The 22619-nt window shown below is 40.7% G+C and overlaps 1 protein-coding gene and 1 non-coding gene across 2 annotated transcripts in view; both read left to right on the top strand.

Moving 5' to 3' along the window:
* The window catches only part of kpnb3 (karyopherin (importin) beta 3), a 33062-nt gene that overhangs the window by 5507 nt on the left and 4936 nt on the right, over positions 1–22619 (top strand). The window contains exons 6-23 of the mRNA XM_067442234.1: positions 951–1055; positions 1692–1814; positions 2133–2253; positions 7770–7857; positions 8006–8112; positions 8194–8318; positions 8414–8503; positions 11246–11419; positions 11826–12044; positions 13984–14067; positions 14148–14280; positions 15363–15484; positions 17220–17316; positions 17929–18101; positions 20919–21030; positions 21239–21294; positions 21384–21506; positions 22350–22569. Coding sequence (XP_067298335.1) covers positions 951–1055; positions 1692–1814; positions 2133–2253; positions 7770–7857; positions 8006–8112; positions 8194–8318; positions 8414–8503; positions 11246–11419; positions 11826–12044; positions 13984–14067; positions 14148–14280; positions 15363–15484; positions 17220–17316; positions 17929–18101; positions 20919–21030; positions 21239–21294; positions 21384–21506; positions 22350–22569 — 2272 coding nt within the window. The remainder of the gene's footprint in view (positions 1–950; positions 1056–1691; positions 1815–2132; positions 2254–7769; positions 7858–8005; positions 8113–8193; positions 8319–8413; positions 8504–11245; positions 11420–11825; positions 12045–13983; positions 14068–14147; positions 14281–15362; positions 15485–17219; positions 17317–17928; positions 18102–20918; positions 21031–21238; positions 21295–21383; positions 21507–22349; positions 22570–22619) is intronic.
* On the top strand, positions 1898–2035 carry LOC137074232 (small nucleolar RNA SNORA84). The gene has a single exon (XR_010904955.1). It is a non-coding gene; the product is annotated as a small nucleolar RNA SNORA84 (small nucleolar RNA).

Below are 22619 nucleotides of genomic sequence, written 5' to 3'. Positions count from 1 at the left end.
TCTATGTGGTACAAGTTATACACTAACTATATAATATGCTTAGCGGCTTGTGTTATTTACATATTTATACTTGAATTATATCGTCGTATTTTTGTCTTTGAAGGTGTACATGTGGGAAGTGCAGTTGTGCACGTGTGTGTGTTTACGCGTGGTTTGTGTAGACAGTAAGCGGACTAAAAAACCAGACATTTGAAGCAGTCTCACTCACCGCCCGCGGTTCTAACGTTGGGACTGCTCCATCATTCAGCATTAGGCGATTGGGAAAATCCGGCGTCGAGCTGGGCCTTGTTTATGAAACAGTCGGCACCGAAATGCAGCGAACAGATATAAACATTCGCGCAACTCAGTTGCTGATCCGGAAAAGCAAATTCCATCCACTGTTGCCTTAACGCGGGGTTTTGGGGGAATCTGTTTAGGACTGTCTTGGTCTGGCAACCAAAAACGCACTTTTTTGATGTCATTGTTATGTGCACATCACCTGTCCAGCATCCTACGAGCCAGCGCTTTGATGGGCATAGCCTGTTACTTTCGCTCTCTCTCTCTCTCTCTCTCTCTCTCTCTCACGCTCTTCCGGTAGAATTGTCCGTAAGGCCCATACAAGGAAATTCCGCCCCCATTAACGTCAAAGGGGACGCATGATCTCAAAAAACTTGCCGAAACTTATGACTAACCGGAAGTAGTATTTTTGACAAAGAAATACTCCCATCAAACGTCCACCTTAACTTTTGAAACTTTGTCTATGTTTAGTATGGGATTCCAAGTCTTTAACAGTGTAAAAAGATCAGTATGCAGGAAACAGCATTTCACCCCCCCTTTAAACTTGCTGTTTCCCTGATTTGCAGTTGTGAATCTTATTGAGTTTTTGGGTTTGTTCTGAATGAGCATATGACATTAATTTTACATGTGCAGGTCTTATCTTTTAGTTTTTAAAAACCTTTTTTCCCTTTCAGATTCGAACCCTGGCTGCACGTGCTGCTGCGTCCTTCATCCTGTCCAATGAGGGGAACACAGCCTTGTTGAAACACTTTTCAGACCTTCTTCCTGGCATTCTACAGGTGAAGAGCCGCTAACCACACACTTCTGCCAAATGCTGCCGAATATGGGCTTTCGGTCACATTTGATGCTGGCTCTGAAGGTTGTCTGCATCCTTTTGCCACGTTTAAACTGGAGGGCAATATGTGGCATACATAAACATTTGTCACCCTTGCTTAATTTAATGCACCCTTGTATTGATTTTCATTGTTTGCGTTAATGCTTTGCGTTAAATCGGAGCATAAAATAAGTTTTTAGTTAAAACCCTGCTCAACAATAAGGACTGGCTGATGTGTGAGAAGAGGCTCTGGATGTTTATCATTCAAGCACAAGACATAAACCTTCACTTAAAACACCTGAATTGAGTTTTCACATCATCCACGAATGTGCACACAACTGTCAATGCAATTTTATTGAGTGTGCTTGTGAACACTGTTGGTTATGTCTTTAGTAAATTTAAACAGATGTGTAGTAATATCGGATCTGTGCATTAGGTCTTAAGTGTCATAACCATATTTATTAGAGTACACATTTATATAGTTCAAAACGGCAAAAAAAAAGTTTTATAGTGGGGCTGGTAAATTTAAAACCACTAGAAATTCTCTAGTGTTGATCCCTGCAAAAAGGTGTACTACAATAGTCTTTCTTTCCCTAATCAGGCTGTGAATGAATCCTGTTATCGTGGTGACGACTCCGTGCTGAAGTCATTGGTGGAGATTGCAGACACGGCCCCCAAATACTTAAGACCAAACCTGGAAGCCACTCTCCAACTGAGCCTGAAGGTAAGATGATGTGAAGTGGTTATATTTTAACTTGACCATTAGGGTTTATTAATGCATAAACTATATATGACCTCTTCACATGTGCCTTGTGGTTCCTTGAGATGGCTTGTCTGTGCTAATCCTTGAGGTTTTTATTGACAGGCACATATTCATCTCTGCGATTTTATGCTTGGAAGTTGCCAATTTCATGCGCCTTCCATAGCCCGGTTGCAGAAACATGCTTAAGGCTAAAACCTTGCAAAGATTCACTCTAAACTGCATTAATGTAGATGATTGACAAACGCAGAATGTAAATTTTTCCTCTCCTTTTAACTTCAGCTGTGTGCAGACACCAACCTCACAAACATGCAGCGTCAGCTGGCTCTGGAAGTCATTGTCACGCTGTCTGAAACCGCTGCTGCCATGCTGAGAAAACACACCAACATCGTTGCTCAGAGCGGTAAGAGAGAGGCGTTTAACACGCATGCTACAGTGCTAATTGCTAATCTACTTGGTGTTCCGTTCCATTAACGTGTAACGTGGTCAATGAAGAGATTCCCTTTTCCTCATGCTGAAAATTATTAGTTAGTAGTTTTTTTTTACTATCATTTTACAAACTTAAAAAATACACAAATAACGTAATCTACATCTGTGTAAGCCTATGCTTGGATAGGTTCACGTGTAAAAATGAACAGCATATTTAGTACAACAAACAAAAACATAATCTTCAAACTTAGAGTGTTGGGTGCAAGGAAGGTGGTACACCCAAAAATGAACATTTGGTCATGACTCACCCTAATGTGGTTGGACACCCGTCAGACCTCCGCTCATCTTCACACACAGATGAAGATATTAGTGTTGAAATCCGATGGCTCAGAAAGGCCTTCATTGACACCAATGTCACTTCCTCTCTCAAGACCCATAAAGGCACTAAAGACGTCGTTACAAAGCCCATCTCACTACAGCGGCTCTACAATCATTTCATGAAGACACCAGAATAGTTTTTGTGCGCAACATTTTGAAAAGTGGACCATTGCGCTATATATGCTGGGGTTTCTTGGCTTCGTCTGATTTGAATGATGGATGAAAGATGTGGATATATATATATTAGGGGTGTAAGAAAATATCGATACACGTGAATATCGCGATATGTTTGGCGATACTGTATCGATTCTCAAAAACGCTGTATCGATATTTATTTATTTATTTACATCCAAGATTCGGTTTAAAACAGACTGTATAACACCCAACCGCTAGATGGCAGTGTGTTATCTCAGACCGTAAAACTGACGCGGAGCCGGAGAAGCGCAAGGTGAAAGTGCGTGCATCACTAGTGTTACATTAGCAAACCCAGCTCTCAAGACGATAGCATTATTCCGCTCTTGCCGTATACAGAGCTGAAGTGTGGACTCATGTTGGCTTCAGTTAAAAAGAAGCCACTAAGGAAATCGACAAAACATTTTGTTTGCAAAATAGGCCAAGTCATAATCTAATACTCGGGAAAAACATTGAAACAGAGAGCTCGCTTAACATCCTGACGTCACCTGCGCTGCTGAGAAGCGTTTCGATAGAATAGACTGCATGTTTTCCTCTCAGTAACAAAATAAACACACTCCAAAACTGACAGCGGTGGCAGGAGAACGAAAGATAATAGTGATGTGGAGATGGATGCACCAGCTCTGCAGTTCAGTACTTGAAATAGCACTTTATACAATAGACTGCTTTATAGAAAACAGCTTTAGATCACACAGAACGTGTTTTTCAGGTTCGAAAACGCGAGGCGCACAGTGCGCTTTAATGTTTCTAGGCAACCCCGGTCAGTCAAATCAATGTAACGGTCAACACAACGGAAGGCCCGCCGCTTCATTCATTCGTTTGGACAACAGAACATAAGCGTGATGTTGCACGCTTTTCCGCTCAGAGTTGACTTTTTTTCCAACTTCATGCGCTCGGAGCGCTCCTTCAAAAACGCGAGGCGCAGCAAGTGGATTAAACGCGAGGCGCCCAGGGCGCATAAGCAGCGCGCATAACGCTCTCTGCCAACCGAAATCCATTCAAAAAAGGCTTCTCGCTGCAAAAACGCGTTCTGTGTGATCGGGGCTACTGTGTTAAATATAAAACAAACGGTCATTCAGTCATGAAATGGACTGCACTTTCTGTTGTTAAATAGCCACTGCTATACTGTGAACTAGAGGTCTTCACGGGTCCAAAAATTCGCACCCGAACCCGAAGAGACCCGCAATGTTCAACACAGACCCGACCCGGACCCGTCTATTATTTCAAAAACTGGACCCGGACCCGTGCAGATCCGAAAAATGCCAAAAATATATTACCCGGAACCGACATGGACCCGTCTATTATTTGATAGCTGGAACCGAACCCGCCGGGAAGACACAGACGCGACTGGACCCGATTGTCTCATATTACACAATATAACGTTACTGCTGTTAACAAGTTAATGAACAAGCTGCGATAAATAACTTTGTCTCAGTCAGCCTACCTAACGATATAGCCGTTGTCTCCCTTGTACCTTGATTGTGATGTATTACAATATTCCTCATTAATTGTTCCAAGCATGCTTAATTCACTCATTTCAGCTGTAAAAGTCAATTTTATTTCACAGTGACGGATTTATGAGTTAATTCGCATAATAACTTTGACTGTTTGCCCTTTTGAACTAATAACTATTGCTCGTTTAGTGCCATGGCCGCTTGCGTTACCATTATTTATTTGCCATAATCTCTCTGAGTCTGACTAGCAGAACTTTAAGATTAAACAAGACGGTTCATTCATATTATTTTTAAAGTCATTACAGTCACTGCGGTCTGCGGAAGCTCGGGTCGCCATAGAAACATGACACGCGCTTGAGACTGCACTCGCGCGTCAGCTGGAGCAACCTGAAATATGAGCCTTTTTTACGCAATTTGAGCATCACAGAAAACATTTATGTGACAGTTCACCTGAGGTCTTGTTGCTGATTTGAAATATATTCTTGAGTACATTACCGCGCGCATGCATTAAATCTGCCCGCTTTCTAAAAGGCTGAGAGAGCGCGAGAGAGAGAGAGAGAGAGCGCGCGTGCGCGCGAGAGAGAGCGCTTGTGTTTTTGTTGTTGTTGTGTATTTCTAAACCTCATTTCCCGGCTCACACTTTTCTTATCCTAATTTAGCAATTTGTAAGTTACACAAAACACACAAGCCGCGCTGACTCTCACGGCCAGGTGTTCTCCGAGTCCGATTGACGTATTACATAAGCTACAACATTAACAGACCCGGGAACCGAAGTAATAGATTAGGACCCGACCCGGACCCGGCTGACCATTTAAAAAATAGACCCGAACCCGTACGGGTCCCGGGTCGGATCCCGGGTCCACGGGTCTCGGGTGCCCCGTGAAGACCTCTACTGTGAACCTTTAAAACATTTACACATAAAGAATCCTGCAGTCACTTTACATTTCCCTTAACTTAGATTGCACATCGCATATGATTAGTGATATAAATGATACTGTATTAATTAAATAAAATACTGTGTCTCGTGTTTTAGGCTTATGGTTGTGTTCTTTATTCTTTTAAACAAAAACACACAAAAAAGAAATATCGCAATATATTGCCTCTTACAATATCGCAATATATTGCCTCTTACAATATTGCAATATATTGCATCGTAACCCCTGTATCATGATACGTATTGTATCGCCAGAGTCTTGGCAATACACAGCCCTTATATATATATATATATATATATATATATATATATATATATATATATATATATATATATATATATATATATATATATATATATATATATATATAAAAACAAAATGAAATGCTTACAAATAATACTTTTAAATACACAAACACCCACACACTGGTGCTGGATAATGGGTTAATAATTGTAGAAACAATTTAAGTTTAAGAAAAAATACTGTCACTTCAGATGAATGAAGTTAAGTTTGTAGCAGTGCTAATTAGTTCCCCTCTTTCACTGCTGATCACTTGCATTTATGTAGAGCTTGACCGTTGAGTAGGGATGGGCATTTATTTTTTACATTATATGACAATCATGTTCTCATTGTACTGCTGTGAATGTGACAGATTGGCTGCCGCACATCTTGCACTGTATTTCATGATCATTCTCAGTGCTTCAGGCATCACTGTGCGCTTTAGTTTCACTTTATTTCGTGGTCTGGAAGGCGTGCTTAACCAATCAGACTTCAGTTACCGTCCAAAATGCCGCAATAACCAATCCGAGAAATATACAAATATATTTTTTAAAGTCAGGGCTAGTGCTGCAACGACGCGTCGACGTCATCGATGACGTCGACTACGGAAATACGTCGACGTTCGTGAAATGCGTCGACGCGTCGTGTCAGACGTTCATCTCGCGTAATGTTGGTTTCTGCTCCTGGTTCTATCACAAAAACCTAGACCGCGAATATCAAAAGTATGGGAATACTTTAAACAGAGGCCAAACAGTGTTTCCCACACATAGACTAATTTGTGGCGGACTGCCACATAATCAATAACGGCCGCCACATTCGTCATTCATTCATTTTTACGCTATTTAAAAGACGCACGCATATTCGTTTAGCTGCATTTCCTTAAGTTCTCTCTCCGTCCTTTTGCGCGTCTCTTATTCACTCACACACACACGCGCGTTGCATTCGACCGTAAAACAAGTTTTATTGCATTTTGGCGCATTTAGTATGACATCGCTTATAAAACCAGAGCAGTTGAATAACAGAGTTGCGACACGCCTTCATCACGCGGTCACGGCGCTCATATAATTCTAAACAAACCAGCGAGGTGTCAATCAATACAGACCAGTGTTTCCCAACCGGGATCCCGAGCAAAAGTTGCGGGGACGCACTTACACTTCGGTTCATCTCGCATCTGATGACGCATCTTTAATATGGGTTGTAACTTGGAAATAATGCTGTATGTATGTTTCTGTCGATGGATACACGCGCTGACTCCTCGGGTATACACTACAACAACAGCGATAATAAAAGAAAAACGTGGGCAAAACGGTCTCTCTTTGTAAACTTTATAAAACGCATGCGAGTGCTGCTGTACGTCCTAATATGAGCAGTCATTTTCACAGTCATCACCCCCGTGTAGCAAGGAGACTCGAATGAGAAGATCTGTCTCTGCACTCGTCCCAAAGCGCGCAAATAATGAGTTATCTTTCAAATCCTGTGCTTAAACGGACAAACTCACAAAAAGTATGTCAAACTGTCATAGCCTACTCTATGCCTTAAGTGAACTTTATACAGAAAATACGACGACTATCCGTGGGTCTTAAAGGGGCAGTAGCATTCACTGCTGTCTATTTAATGTCAAACAAAAGATAAAGACATCACTCACTGCTCCTGACTGAATAGCTTTTGTAAGTTTAATAAGGATTATTTTTTTTGATTTTAAACAGTTAAATGTGTGGTTATTTTACTTTTGATTACTTCATTCCATTTCTCTACCTAAAAACTAATGTTGGACCTACCTGAAAAGCATTGTTTATTTTGTTCTCATCTTTGCTCAATAGTATTTATTTGTGCTGCTGCTTCTATTTAAGTTATCTGTTCTTATTTTCTTTATTTTCATTTGACAGTAGTCATTTTCCCCCTGAACATAGCAAATACCAAACTGTTCTGAAACGTGAACCTAAAACCGTGATACAAAGCAAACTGTGAGCAGTCTGTACTGTTACACCTCTAGCGTTATGCGAGTGGTTGCCACAGAATTTTGAAAAATTTCAAAGGGTAAAAAAATTAATCGTTAGATTAGTCGACTAATCGAAAAAATAATCGTTAGATTAGTCGACAGAAAAAATAATCGTTAGTTGCAGCTCTAGTCAGGGCGATCATCGTTTATGATCGATCGAGTACTCGACCACTGTTGCCCATCCCTACCGTTGAGTGCCACATAGCATGTTGTCTTGTATGACGTTCAACAGCCTTGCGTGTGACTGTTTCAGTACCTCAGATGTTGAGCATGATGGTGGATCTGGAGGAGGATGAGGAGTGGGCTATGGCCGATGAACTCGAAGATGATGATTTTGACAGGTGAGCTTTTGTTTGCAAGTCAGTTTTATCCTCGTAGAAATATTTACAATGGTTCACCACTGTGTGAAGCTTATGATCTCTGTAATGGACTGTGGCGTTGCTTTGAAATGCCGATCAATGCTTATTGTATGCAATCTTTCGTGTTCAGTAATAATGTGGCGGGTGAGAGCGCTTTGGACAGGATTGCCTGTGGTCTCGGAGGAAAGATCGTCCTTCCCATGATCAAACAGCACATCATGCAGATGCTGCAGAACCGTGAGTAGATGCACATGCTTGAACTCAAATCATATTTCTATGCATTGACGTAAATTGTCTTTGTTTTTTTCTTCCCCGCAGCTGATTGGAAGTACAGGCACGCTGGTCTGATGGCGCTGTCTGCGATCGGCGAGGGATGTCACCAACAGATGGAGGCCATTCTGAGTGAGATCGTCAGCTTCGTTTTGCTCTTCTGTCAGGATCCTGTAAGAACACTTTTATGGCCAATAAATCACCACTTCATTTGCGTATGAACAAGCAAGTGCAGACCTTAAACGTAGCCTCATTCCAAACCCCTCAGCACCCCAGGGTTCGCTACGCTGCCTGCAACGCTATTGGACAGATGGCCACAGACTTCGCCCCCACCTTCCAGAAGAAATTCCACGACAAGGTATTGCCCTTTTTTTGTTTTTTTAATTTTTTTGGTCGTGTGCTTTGTAATTTTTAAATGTATTTTTGTTCAACGTGAACACTAGGGTTGCAAAGGAGCTGAATTTCCGGAAACTATCCAAAAGTGTCAGAATTTCCCAAAAGTCCTGGAAATTAAATTTTTTTGGGTAACTTTACAACCCTAGTGAACATAAGGCATTTCTTTTAAGGTGCACTATGTAGTGTTTTTATTTATTTTATTTTTTTTTGCAGTAAAATATCCAAAATCCCCTAGGCCAAAGTGTAACATTTTAAGTTGAGTTCTTACAATATCCCAAATGTTTCCAAATATTTGTAAATTCAGGAAATTTGCTATTTTAACCCGTCTGAGGGATTTGGCTGTCAATATTTGTTACCCTCGGTTTCCAGTTTTATTTGTCAGAAGTGCTTTACTCTTAGCAGTGTGAACAAGTGTCACAGCAGCCGTCGAGCGAACGCACAGTAACTTCATAACATCATTTTTAAACGCACTTAAATGTATCGGATATACCGTATTTTCCGGACTATAAGTCGCTCCGGAGTATAAGTCGCATCAGTCAAAAAATGCGTCATGACGCGGAAAAAAACATATATAAGTCGCACTGGACTATAAGTCGCATTAGGGCAGAGCTGGAGCCGCGCGCATGCGAGCACGCGAGCACCCGCGCGCGCATGCGAGCACCTGCTCGCGTGCACTCGCTCGTGCCCGCTTCACTGCATAACCCGAGCAGAAGAAAGAAAGTTTGAAGTGAGTGAGAAACTTGTAAGGGACTGGCGAAAAGCAGAGGTTACTTTAATTGTGATGAAGAAGAAAAAGAAATCTACTTGCGGACTGTAAGCAAGATGGCCAGAGCTGAAGGAACGAGTCCACAGATGCTTAAACTCTGCCGGGAGAGGCTCTGCCGCGCGAGACGAACGCTGTGAGAATCGTCCTCCGCTGCATGTTTTACTACATGCTGTTTGTGTTTTGCAGAATACGATTTTCTTTATGGGGGCATTTTGTTTGTGTTCAGTCTTTCTAAGTTGTTGTCTATAAGTAAATATTAGGCTACAGGAGCAGCATAGAGCGCATTCTCGCGGCTATATGTTTATTCTTGTCAGTCAGTATGAATTAAATTTGATATATAAGTCGCACCTGACTATAAGTCGCAGGACCAGCCAAACTATGAAAAAAAGTGCGACTTATAGTCCGGAAAATACGGTAATAATCAAAGCTGTGTTACCTCATTATGCTGTAAGCTGTGCGTATGGTTTCCACGCCTTCCTGTACCTCAACCAGAAAAGCGTGGCGCTAAAAATGCCAAGGTCATGGGTTCGATTCCCAGGGAAGGCAATAACTGACAATAATGTTAAGACGCTTTGGATAAAAGCGTCTGCCAAATGCATAAATATAAATGTCAATATAAGGAGAGTGGGAGCAGCGCCCACCCAGCTTTCACACTGGCAGCGTTTCTCGTGCAGCTGAACCGCGGTTTGAGCACTGCAAATACAAACGAATATTGTCCATTCTTTTCCTTTTCCAGTGTTCTCCGATCCCTGCAATTCTTGTGCTTTGATTTATAATGGCTGTTCCCCTCTGTCCTAAACACACATGACATGCTGTATGGGTAGTTTGCATTGTAAAAGTAACCGTAAAGTGAAGATAAGCCTCTAGTTTTAATAATTTAAACGGCCTTTGAAGTTTGGGCAAAAACTTCTGGCAGTGTTTTATTAATTTTTTTCCAGAGTGCTGGATGTCATATGGTGATTGTGGAACGCATGGAACATTTCACTACGTGATATGGTGACATGTTTATGTTAATCAGGTCAATTTTGATCAAGTCCACTGTGGCTTTAATTCAGCGTGAGCAGCGCAGCAAAAATAGACTCCACAGCGAAACACTCGGGGCACTTCTGCTCCTGCCATGCGGTGTGAAGCCGGCCTAAGACTTTCATTCATCTTCAGAACACGATTGAAGATCTTATTGATGAATTCTCTCTCCATTGACGCAACTACTGTTTTCAAAGTTTGAAGAGATCGTAAAAAAATCCATATGAATTGAGCCATTTGTCCAAATTTTCTGAACTGACTCGATGGCTTTATATGATGAACAGATTAATGTGAGCTTTTATTCACGTAAACATTAATCGACACACATCACTTGTGGTAATCAGAAACTCATGCATGTTCGCTTGACATGTGAGGACCAATGAGGTTCGTTCTCGTCCTACGCGGCACGTTTGAGCTTTGGTTGAGCTCGTTGTTTACCATCAAAGGTTATGTGAATAAAAGGTTTGTTCATGTTCTCAACTTTGCACTATTAGAATTCATAACATTACTGGCCAATGGTGATCAAGGCGGTTTCATATTCGCCAACACTGGTTATTTTGGCACTTGGCGAGTGTTAATTTTAGACAGTTTTTTTTAATATAGTTTTAAATGAATAATAAAACGGATGTTGCAAAAAGATTTTTTTTTTTTGCTACCATTTTTGTTTGTTTATTAGTTTACAGTATATAGAATTGATGATTTTATTACAGCTCCTGCTAATTGTGGTGTTGGGTTTTTATTGTTTTATCAAATATTTGGATTTTAAACATTTTATGAATGGTAGTATTGGACTCGTGTTTCACAGTGAATATATGAATTATGACAGCCCTGTTTGAGAGAACTTTCTCTTTTAAAGAATTTGCGTTTCTCATTGCATTCCCCTCCAGTCACTTTTCTCATGACTTCCTCGTGTAGGTGATCTCGGCGCTCTTGCAGACCATGGAGGATCAGTCGAACCCTCGTGTCCAAGCCCATGCAGCTGCCGCCCTCATTAACTTCACTGAGGACTGTCCCAAAACTCTGCTCATCCCCTATTTGGACAGCCTGGTCCAGCACCTGCACGTCATCATGGTTGCCAAACTCCAGGAGGTGCTGCCCTGCCTCTTATCCGTTTCACTTATTGGATTTGTTAAAGGGAGTTTAAAGTCCCAAGCTGCTCCCTTAATGAGTTTAAGTCTCCTATTGTCTTGTGGAAAATGCAGCATCTTCATTTGTTTTCTCTTTTATTAGGTGCACAAAGCTAACATGGTGAGATTTAGTTTGATCTGGGTTGGGTTCAGTTAAACTTCAATTCAGAAATGAATGCGTTTCATTTAAGTTTGCTGAATTGAAATTTAGTTGACCCTCAGTTCAGATGTTAGGTTTTGAGTGTGTGATCACAAATGGTTTGATAGTGTGAGTACTTCTCTTGCATGCAGATTGACTCTATTGTTTCACACTGAATCAGGTCTGCGGCGGTGAATTGATTCCTTAAAGTTTGGTTTTATTCTTCCAGCTCATCCAGAAAGGCACCAAACTGGTTCTGGAGCAGGTTGTGACGTCCATCGCGTCAGTGGCTGATACCGCAGAGGAGAAGTTTGTTCCCTATTATGACCTCTTCATGCCCTCCCTCAAACATATCGTCGAGAACGCCGTTCAGAAGGAGCTCCGGCTGCTCCGAGGAAAGACCATCGAGTGCATCAGCCTCATCGGCCTGGCTGTGGGCAAAGAGAAGGTGTGTCTTTAGAGCATTTCGTTTATGATCTGTCTCCCTAAAGGTCCACTTAAGTTGTAAAAAAAAGTAAATACAATTTTAATTTAAATTGTAACTAAATAAAGCTGTATAAAATGTTTAATAGCTTTAATACTTCTACCACTCCTTGATTTATGTTTGAAAAGGGTTTTAAACCAAGTAAATCCAAATTAGTCTTAAAGGGGGGGTGAAACACTCAGTTTCAGTCAGTGTCATGTCAATCTTGAGTACCTATACCTATAGAGTAGCATTGCATCCTGCATATCTCCGAAAAGTCTTTATTTTTTTTATAATTATATAAGAAAGATGCGCTGTTCCGAGTCTTTCCGAAAAAAGCCGAGCGGGTGGGGGCGTGTCGTGTGAGCGGAGCTAAATAATGACGTGTGCGCGCTGCTGCTATTGTGTTGAGTCGAGTGCGTCGTAAAGCTGTGTCATCCCTAACAGCGGGAAAAAAACTTTATTCAAAATAAAAATATGGCTTTTAATCAGATACAGCCATACATCTATGATCCGGAATCAGACCCAGAGGCTGCAGTTGAACAGGAGCAGCAGCAAAAACGACTAGAGCAGGACGTCTCTATGTGCTACAAGTTATACACTAACTATATAATATGCTTAGCGACTTGTGTTATTTACATATTTATACTTGAATTATATCGTCGTATTTTTGTCTTTGAAGGTGTACATGTGGGAAGTGCAGTTGTGCACGTGTGTTTGTGTGCTTACGCGTGGTTTGTGTAGACAGTAAGCGGACTAAAAAACACAGACATTTGAAGCAGTCTCACTCACCGCCCGCGGTTCTAACGTTGGGACTGCTCCATCATTCAGCATTAGGCGATTGGGAAAATCCGGCGTCAAGCTGGGCCTTGTTTATGAAACAGTCGGCACCGAAATGCAGCGAACAGATATAAACATTCGCGCAACTCAGTTGCTGATCCGGAAAAGCAAATTCCATCCACTGTTGCCTTAACGCGGGGTTTTTGGGGAATCTGTGCAGGACTGTCTTGGTCTGGCAACCAAAAACGCACTTTTTTTTGGTGACATTGTAATTGTGCACATCACCTGTCCAGCATCCTACGAGCCAGCGCTTTGATGGGCATAGCCTGTTACTTTCGCTCTCTCTCTCTCTCTCTCTCTCTCTCTCTCTCACGCTCTTCCGGTAGAATTGTCCGTAAGGCCCATACAAGGAAATTCCGCCCCCATTAACGTCAAAGGGGACGCATGATCTCAAAAAACTTGCCGAAACTTATGACTAACCGGAAGTAGTATTTTTGACAAAGAAATACTCCCATCAAACGTCCACCTTAACTTTTGAAACTTTGTCTATGTTTAGTATGGGATTCCAAGTCTTTAACAGTGTAAAAAGATCAGTATGCATGAAACAGCATTTCACCCCCCCTTTAAGGTTTTTTTAGAAAAAATTAATCTTTAGTTGTATTTTTGAATAACTAAACCTGGCTCTCGCCATAAACATTACCATAGAAACACCATTAAAGAAGTTTTAAATATGATTTGATTAAATATGATTCAAATTTTAATTTCTTTTATCTGATTAATTTATCAGAATTTGAATTACATTAGATCAAAATAAATTTTAGATTAAAATCTATTATATTTTACTTTAATAAATAACAGATAGAGATGCAAGAACAATTTTTTATTAAAAATAACTTATTTTTCTCTTATATAAAATTGTTAATTTGACCTATTTTCAAAGTTATAATTTTACATTTGGTGGTTATTTTGGTAATTAATTTATGCTTTTAATTTGACTGTATTTTGGACATGTTATTACCTCAAATTTAATCCTCTTATGCCAACAGCTGAATGGAAGAATTGCATGTTTTCCTCTGAACACTGCGTTTGGTTTGGTAAACCCCTGCTTTGTGCCCGTCCAACCCTCTTATGTTTGCTCCTGTAGTTCATGCCGGATGCTTCAGCCGTGATGCAGCTCCTTCTGAAGACACAAACTGATTTCAACGACCTGGAGGATGATGACCCACAGGTCAGCAAAAGCAAGCCAATCATGGAGCCCAATTTTAAAATGAGTTCTCCTATAATTGAGCTCCTCTCTTGCGCTTCCAGATCTCCTACATGATCTCGGCATGGGCGCGCATGTGTAAGATCCTGGGGAAGGAGTTCCAGCAGTACCTGCCTGTGGTGATGGGGCCGCTGATGAAGACGGCCTCCATCAAGCCTGAAGTTGCTCTCCTTGATAGTAAGCGTTCTTTTCCTAGAGTGAGCTTTCTGCACGAGCTTCACTTAAAGGGATAGTTCACCCAAAAATGAAAATTGTCATTTTACTCACACCGATGTTATTCCAAACCTGTTTAAGTTTCTTTCTTCTGCTGAACACAAGATTTTTTGAAGAATATTGGTAACCAAACAGTTGATGTTCCCCATTGACTTCCATAATAATTTTTTTTTCTACTGTGGATGTCAATGGGGTCCATCAACTGTTTTGTTATCCATAATCTTTAAAATTCAATCTTGTATTTTAGCAGAAGAAAGAAACTCAAACAGGTTTGAAAACTTCAGAGTGAGCAAATTACAGGATTTTCATTTTTGGAAATTCAAAAAATTAAATGTCATTAACTTCTCACCCTAATGTCGCTCCACACCCGTAAGACCTCCGCTCGTCTTCAGACACAGTTTAAGATATTTTATATTTAGTCCAAAAGCGTATGCAAGTGTATGCACACTATACTGTCCATGTCCAGAAAGGGAATAAAAACATCATCACAGTAGTCCATATGAGACATCAGTGGGTTAATTAGAGTCTCTTGAAGCATCCAAAATACATTTTGTTCCAAAAATAACAAACTACGACTTTATTCAGCATTGTCTTCTCTTCCGCGTTTGTTTTTAAACCTCAAAGATTCAAGCGGTTATAAATCAGCAGATTCATGATTTGGATCCCGTGTCAAACTGCTGAAATCATGTGACGTTGGCGATCCGAATCATGAATCAATTCGCTGATTCATAACCGTTTGAATCTTTATTTGAGGATTGAAAACAAACGTGGAAGAGAAGACAATGCTGAATAAAGTCGTAGTTTTTGTTATTTTTGGACTAAAATGTGTTTTGGATGCTTCAAGAGACTCTAATTAACCCACTGATGTCTCATATGGACTACTGTGATGATGTTTTTATTACATTTCTGGTTATGGACAGTAACTTTTCAATTTCATTTTTGGGTGAACTAACTCTTTAATGGGTTATTGCAATAGTGTTAGCTTAGTAGTTTAACATTATAGATTCAGCTGGGTGTTAGTAACGCCTTTTTCATCTGGCTCTCAGCTCAGGACATGGAGAACATGTCTGAAGATGATGGCTGGGAGTTTGTGAATCTCGGAGACCAGCAGAGTTTTGGCATCAAGACCGCCGGACTGGAGGAGAAAGCCACAGCATGCCAGATGCTGGTGAGATGGCAGACCACCCAGACATAACAGCAACATGAATTAACTCCTATTATTAAACTTTAAGATGCATCGAGTGGTTTAGGTGTTATTAAGAGACAAACCGTGGCTGTTGATATTTTTTGCAGGTCACTTATTTTATAACCATTTATACAATACATTTTTCCAAGCATCTTCACGGTGAAACTGCTCTAAAAATTTAATTCGGCTCAAATTAGTGTAATGTTGGTTAATTTCACGTCAAAAGTGGCTGTTGCAAAGTTCATCAATTGATACAAATTTAGATCAGCTATGTTTTTTTCCAGAGTCTAGCTAATGTACTAAAACAATGTTTCCTCTTTATTTATTTGAATGAAATGAAGCAATAAATTAATCAATTTCATTTTAATGATGCGTGACGCATGCATTTGCATTGCTCGTAAATGTTTCTCGTTTATTAACACAAGATTGGAGGAACATGTTCACCTAATCGCACCATGACCACAGGATTTAAAGGTTGTAGAAAGTAGCCTTTATTATAAATATGAAGTTTTATTTGTTATTGTTTCTATAGCTCTGATTAAATTAATTTGGCTGGCCCTGAAATGGCCCAAAGCCCAGAAGTTAATGCGCTAAATGCATTCAAGGATATGCATTGATCACATTGGACGGAGCAAGAACACGTCTGAAATGCATGTGCATAATGTACGAAGCAAACTATGCTGAAATAACCTCAACAGTAACACTAAAATAAAAGTGCATGTTAGACATGTAGAAAATTAGTGTCTGATTATCAGTGTTTGTATTGTGTGCTTTGTGCAAAACTTTAATTTAGGAAACTTGTAGCTTACATTTTTAGACTAGTTTGACATGCAGGACCACAGAATGAACTGGTGACAAAAGATCATTTAATTAACTGTGTGTTCCCACGTCATTAAATGTTTCAGTGTGACATAACACAGTTGTTAGAAATGCGTTCTAGGTGACGAATTATGCAATGAAATAAAAGCAAAGTACAAGACGCACTGAATCGTTAAAAATCAGATTATTAAAACAAACAACTGTTCATGGAAACAATCAGGATTTTAATCACTATTAGTGAGGCAGAGATGAGTTAAGGATTGGCTCTGAAATGTAATAAAGGCTCTTTACAGAGGAGCTGATTCCCCTCGACTAAATCAAGTCCAATCCTTTAATTTTGATTCCCGAATCAAGGAATCGATTCCCTTTGGAATGGATTCCCAGCCCTGCACTGTAAAAAATGCTTTACTTACTTAGTATTTTTGTCTTGTTTCTAGTCCAAACATCTAAAAATTAAAAATTCTTAACAGGAAGAACTTACTAGACAAGCAAACGTTTGTCATCTTTTGGGGGAAAATAACAAAAAATTAAGTGATCTTTTGCTTGAAATAAGCTAAATGATCTGCCAATGCGGTTAGCAAAATAATCGTGTTTTCTGTTTGAATTAAGATTATTTTTCTTACCCCATTGGCAGATTATTTCTTATTTCAAGCAAAAACTCTTGAGTTTTTTTCCCCCAAAAAATTACTTTTGCTTGTCTAGTAAATACTTCTTGTTTGAGGAATTTTTAGATGTTTGGACTAGAAACAAGACAAAAATATTAAGTAAGAAAAGCATTTTTTGCAGTGTGCCATTTTGTTCCTTGCAACTAACCAAATTACTGCAAGTTATAGTGAAACTGTTCCTTTTTGAATTACTCCAATGTTTTAATTGTGTGTCTGTTGCTTTTCTTCCTCAGGTGTGTTATGCTAAAGAGCTGAAGGAAGGTTTCGTCGAATATACGGAGCAAGTCGTCAAGCTGATGGTCCCTCTGCTCAAGTTCTACTTTCATGATGATATCCTTCATGATGCTAATGACTTGTCTTCAGTCACAGTTTGCAGTTTTAATGGTCAATTTGGGACTATTTTAGATGGTATAGCATGCAGTTTATTCACAAATAATCTGATTTACACGGATTCACTTCCCAAAATCTAAACTGGAAATGCATTTGACTTTTACACCTGAGACCTGACACTATCGGCTGATTAATTGGTCATAATTGCAGCAAATTGATCAGTCTTTCACAACTTTCATGGCCCTTTGAATATGGGAATGAACGAAGCCCTTTGCTTTTAAATGTGCAACCCATTTTATTCATTCTTTAGTCAAGACTTGAATGAGTTTAATCAATGTGATTTTTCTCAGCTAAATATTTGTCAAAGACTGTCCTCTTTTGATTCAGAATGATTAACCTAGATGGAGTAGATAGTCCCTTAACACCCCCAAAACTTCAGTCCTATCAGTAACATTAGGCGATTTTTGATTCATGTCTTTTAATGACTGCATTATCCCTATTGCACGTGAGCAGTGCTCCTGGTTTACGCAGATCATGCTAGTTTGTATATCTGGAGATGCTGTACTGTTTTAGTTGAGTTTTGAGACTTGGCCTCCTTGACTCTGTCTGGACGTGTGCGAGTGGCTGCCGCCGAGTCCATGCCTTTACTACTGGAGTGCGCTCGCGTCCGAGGCCCAGAATACCTCACCCAGATGTGGCACTTCATGTGTGACGCCCTCATCAAAGCCATCGGCACCGAACCCGACTCGGACGTGCTGTCTGAAATCATGCACTCGTTTGCTAAGGTAATTCATGCTGTCAGCGTTTATTCATTGTCACATTATCAAAAAACATAACATGTTTAGCTTTGAGAACTTTAGACACTTTGCTGATGCCTGTTTCGTCTTTAAGGGTGCGTTCACACTTGTCATGTTTGGTTCGATTAAAACGAACCCTGGTGCGGTTGCTCGGTTAGTGCGGTTCATTTGAACATATGTGAACGCTGCCACCCGAACTCTGGTGCGCACCAAACAAGCGGACCGAGAGCGCTAAAAAGATGGGTCTCGGTCCGCTTCCAAACGAACTCTGGTGCGGTTTGATTGATATATGAACGCAACACGGACCAAAGACATGTAAACGGACCAAAAACCGGACGTATAATGTCACAAGATGCGACGCATAGTCAGCTGATTTAACGACACGGAAAGATCGGTGTATCCAAAATCAGGGGCGTGGGACTGGGGGGATAAAGGGTACTGAGTAACCAGGGCCCGAGGCAGGAGGGGGGCCTTAGAAGTCAGTTTTCTATACATACACATACATGGTACGGGGGCCCAGCAAGATGGTTTGTACCCAGGGCCCAAAATTTGGTGCTACGCCCCTGTCCAAAATGAGTAACGTTAACGTTAGAGGGCAAACGTAGAGCAACGAGGAAGAGCCTCATCAATATTTGGTCTGACGAGCATGTTTCGAAAATGCTAGAAAAAACACACAAAAAGCATACCTGGCTCTTATCAAAGTTCCTGTGTTGCCCATTATTAGCAGGTACAGACGACAGTACGGCCGTCTCTTTTGCACAACGGAGGAAATCCTGCTGCTGTTTTGAATGTTTTGAACATTTTATGAGCTCTTCATGAGTTCTCAGCGGGTAAAAATAATGCCACATGTACACGCATAAAATGCCCGCGCGTGTAATCCGCACACAGCATTGTTTTGCATGTCCGGTAAACGAGCTCCTACGTCATATAAGCCGACCAATCAGGTTGTGAGCGTCTCCCTGTGCCTTTGGTTCGGTAACTTTAGGTTCGCTGTTAAAAATGCCAGTGTGAACGCCAAGCGGACCAGGACTATTATGTTTGTTTTTGTTTTTTGGTCCGGACCAAACTAACCAAACGAACCGAACTACAAGTGTGAACGCACCCTAAGGTACTCTATGGGCTTGATCCACCATCACTGTACCAGTTTATAAAACCGAAAGATAAGGTTATTAGAGTAACTAGAGCAACCACTAGAGGGGACTGTATAGCTCAATATAGACTAAGTAGGATTGGAGAAACAGCCTTTTCTGTCAGAGCCACAATGTTTTACAATAGTCTGCCCACTGAGTTAAGGGAGTGTAATAGCATATCCTCTTTTAAAAAACATCTTAACTCGGATTAGGAATAATTACAATTGTAACCATACACCAAATACTTAAAGTGTATTTTTAGACTGTTTTTTTCAGTTGAGGGTGAGTAGTTATATATTGTCTGTTTGAGGGTCTCCTTATATTGGTTTATAATTCCTTCTATATTTATTACATTTGTGCTGCATTTATTAATTCCCATATGTATTTTTGACTTTGGTATTTTTTGCCTGTTAAGACCTGGCTAGGGACAACAGATGGAAACTAGCACTTGTAGCTAACTCTGGCTTGTTTACAATGAGTAACCTGTTGTTGATCAATGAGCATTGTCCCCATCTAATAAAATAAAATAAAAATTCTGCGGTTTGCATCCACCAGAACCGTTCAGTAGGGTTGGCCACCGGTACCTATAGAACCAGTATGCACCAGACCGAATCAGAACTCAGATTTCTGTTCCTCGTTTCGGTGCCACTTAAGTTCAAAGAAGCTTTTGGTTTTGGCGGGGGCTGAGTTGAGTTTAGATTCCCTGCCCGAACCTGACCCACAGTCGGGCTGAGATTTCCTGGCACTATCCTCGGGCCGGGCCCTTGATCAAGCGTTTGTTTTTTTTAATCATTACTTTATTAAGCCCTATTCAGATGGGATTAGATTAACATTGGGATATGGGGAAAAAGTAATTTCATGAATTGATCTTTTTGCTTTGGTAAATGGTAAATGGACTGCATTTATATAGCGCTTTTAACAGACCCTATGGCCATCCAAAGCGCTTTACATATTGCCTCACATTCACCCATTCATACACCGACGGCGATGTCAGCCATGTAAGGCGCCATCCAGCTCGTCGGGAGCAGCTGGGGTTAGGTGTCTTGCTCATGGACACCTCGACACTTGGTCAGGTGGAACCGGGGATCGAACCACCAACCTTCTGGTTTGTAGACAATCTACATGAACCACTGAGCCACTGCCGCCCTAAAAAAAAAAAAAAAAAATGCAGAAAATGCTTTAAATATGCAGAAAATACTGGAGGTTTACCACAGAGTTGTCCCACCCACCTACAACACAACCGAATGCACCTCCATGCTTTCAAAACGCGTTATTTTTTTTACTTTTAAACAGGAAATAACAGAATTTTACCATACATATTTATAGGGGGTCTATTTGAACGGTATTCGCATTACCCGAGGTCATTTGGTCAAGCTGGTTTGTAGCATACCAATAATTAATACAGAATATTTTGCTGTTGAATTAGGCCTATTGTAGTTGAATTAGGTTTTACAATTATTTTGTTGTTTTGTATTTTATATTTAAGTATACTTTGATAAATTGTTCAATTTGAAGAATTTAGTTTCAATAAAAAGCCGTTGTTTTGTGGCTCTCTTTTTAAAATTAAAAGTATCGGTTTAGGCATCTGTACGGTTTTAAAAGTATCAAATCGATACCCTACTGTTCTGTATTGTATAAATTGGAAATGCTAATGATTCTGTCTCATCTATCTTAGTGTGTCGAGTTGATGGGAGAAGGGTGCCTGAACAATGAACACTTTGAGGAGCTGGGAGGCATTTTGAAAGGGAAACTAGAGGAGCACTTTAAAAACCAGGAGGTCAGACAAGGTGAGACGCACAGGAGTTTCTCCAAGACTGATCAAAAATACAGTGAAGAAGTGAAGAAACGTTTTCTCTGTATGTTGTAATGTAATTTATTCCTGTAATGCAGTGCTGAATCTTCAGCATTATTACTCCAGTCTTCAGTGTCACATGATCCTTCATATTTCTAAAAACGTCCTGAACTCGTTTGCTGATTTATTCTGTTCTTTTGCAGCGAAACGACAAGATGAAGACTACGACGAGCAGGTTGAGGAGACTTTACAAGATGAGGTGAGCTGCTCATCTCACTCAGTGGTTGAATGATTGTTTGCACTCATTTTAAAGCTCCTCTTGATCTCCATGTCTCTCGTCTGTTTCAGGATGAGAATGACGTTTACATCCTGACCAAGGTGTCGGACATCCTGCACTCGATCTTCAGCAGTTACAGAGAGCAGGTTCTTCCGTGGTTCGAGCAGCTGCTGCAGTTCATTGTCAATCTGATCGTGAGTCAACTCATTCAGTCTTCAGATCTGCTGTTAAAGGGGTTAACCTGGGTCATTAATGTAGTCGAAATGTGAAATTATTTTTTAATTGGGTGCTTTCTAGACAGAGAAAGGACAAATGTATTTCTCATGGGGATGAAAGACAACAATTCCCAGAATGCTTCGCTGCCCTGTGAGGCCACTCCCAAAGCCACTGCTGCTGAATCACTTTCCCACTGTGTTCATTTTCATAAAATCAGTTCACTTAGAGAACAGACACTACAATTAAAAACTGACCGTGTCTGTTCAATATATGATTTATCCGCTGAAGGAGCGTCAGCACAAACGCTACAGGAATCTGATTACATTCGTCGTGATGAATGAGCTCTCGTGATGAGGTAATCAAGACCACACTCGCGGCATACATTCTCAACGTGTGTTTAGTCTGGCGCGTTTTCATTTCATGCCTTTGGAAGCTTAACTTTCATAGGAATTAATTTGAGAAGTTAAAACGCTTGCATTGCTCCGCTGCTCCGTTTCCATGAATGCCTGCAGCTGCGAGCTGAGCTGTGAGTGTGATCTCACACTTCATGCTAAGTTGAAAACATGCGGAAATAGCTCCCTCTGCTGGCTGTAGTCTTTAGCCTCTGGCCAAAAATTCCCCCGATGAGTCAAACTGATGATATTTGTGTCATTGGAGGAATTTTTCTAGAAATAAAATGCATAAGGCCGGAGACACTGCAAGCACGATCATTCGAATATACTCCAGGGTTTCTACTGATATAAAGCCATTTGCTAATCGCTGAAGTAACCCTTTAAGCTCGGCTTGTTGTAATCTTTCTCCTCATGTTGTGTTCCTGACAGTGTCCACACAGACCATGGGCAGACAGACAGTGGGGACTGTGCATATTCGACGACATTGTCGAACACTGCAGCCCAGCTTCCTTCAAATACGCGGAGTTTTTCCTGCGGCCCATGATGCAGTCACTCTGTGACACCAGCCCGGAGGTGAGACAGGCGGCCGCTTATGGCGTCGGCGTCATGGCTCAGTTTGGAGGAGAGAACTACAGGCCGGCCTTCACAGGTGCGATTTTGTCCTAGTTGTTTTTAGTTGAAGTGTGACATCATAGGGAA

Source organism: Pseudorasbora parva, chromosome 4, assembly GCF_024679245.1.
Source record: "Pseudorasbora parva isolate DD20220531a chromosome 4, ASM2467924v1, whole genome shotgun sequence".
Classification (NCBI taxonomy): domain Eukaryota; kingdom Metazoa; phylum Chordata; class Actinopteri; order Cypriniformes; family Gobionidae; genus Pseudorasbora; species Pseudorasbora parva.
Note: the sequence above shows the minus strand (reverse complement) of the source record. Positions and strands in the feature narration are given on the sequence as shown.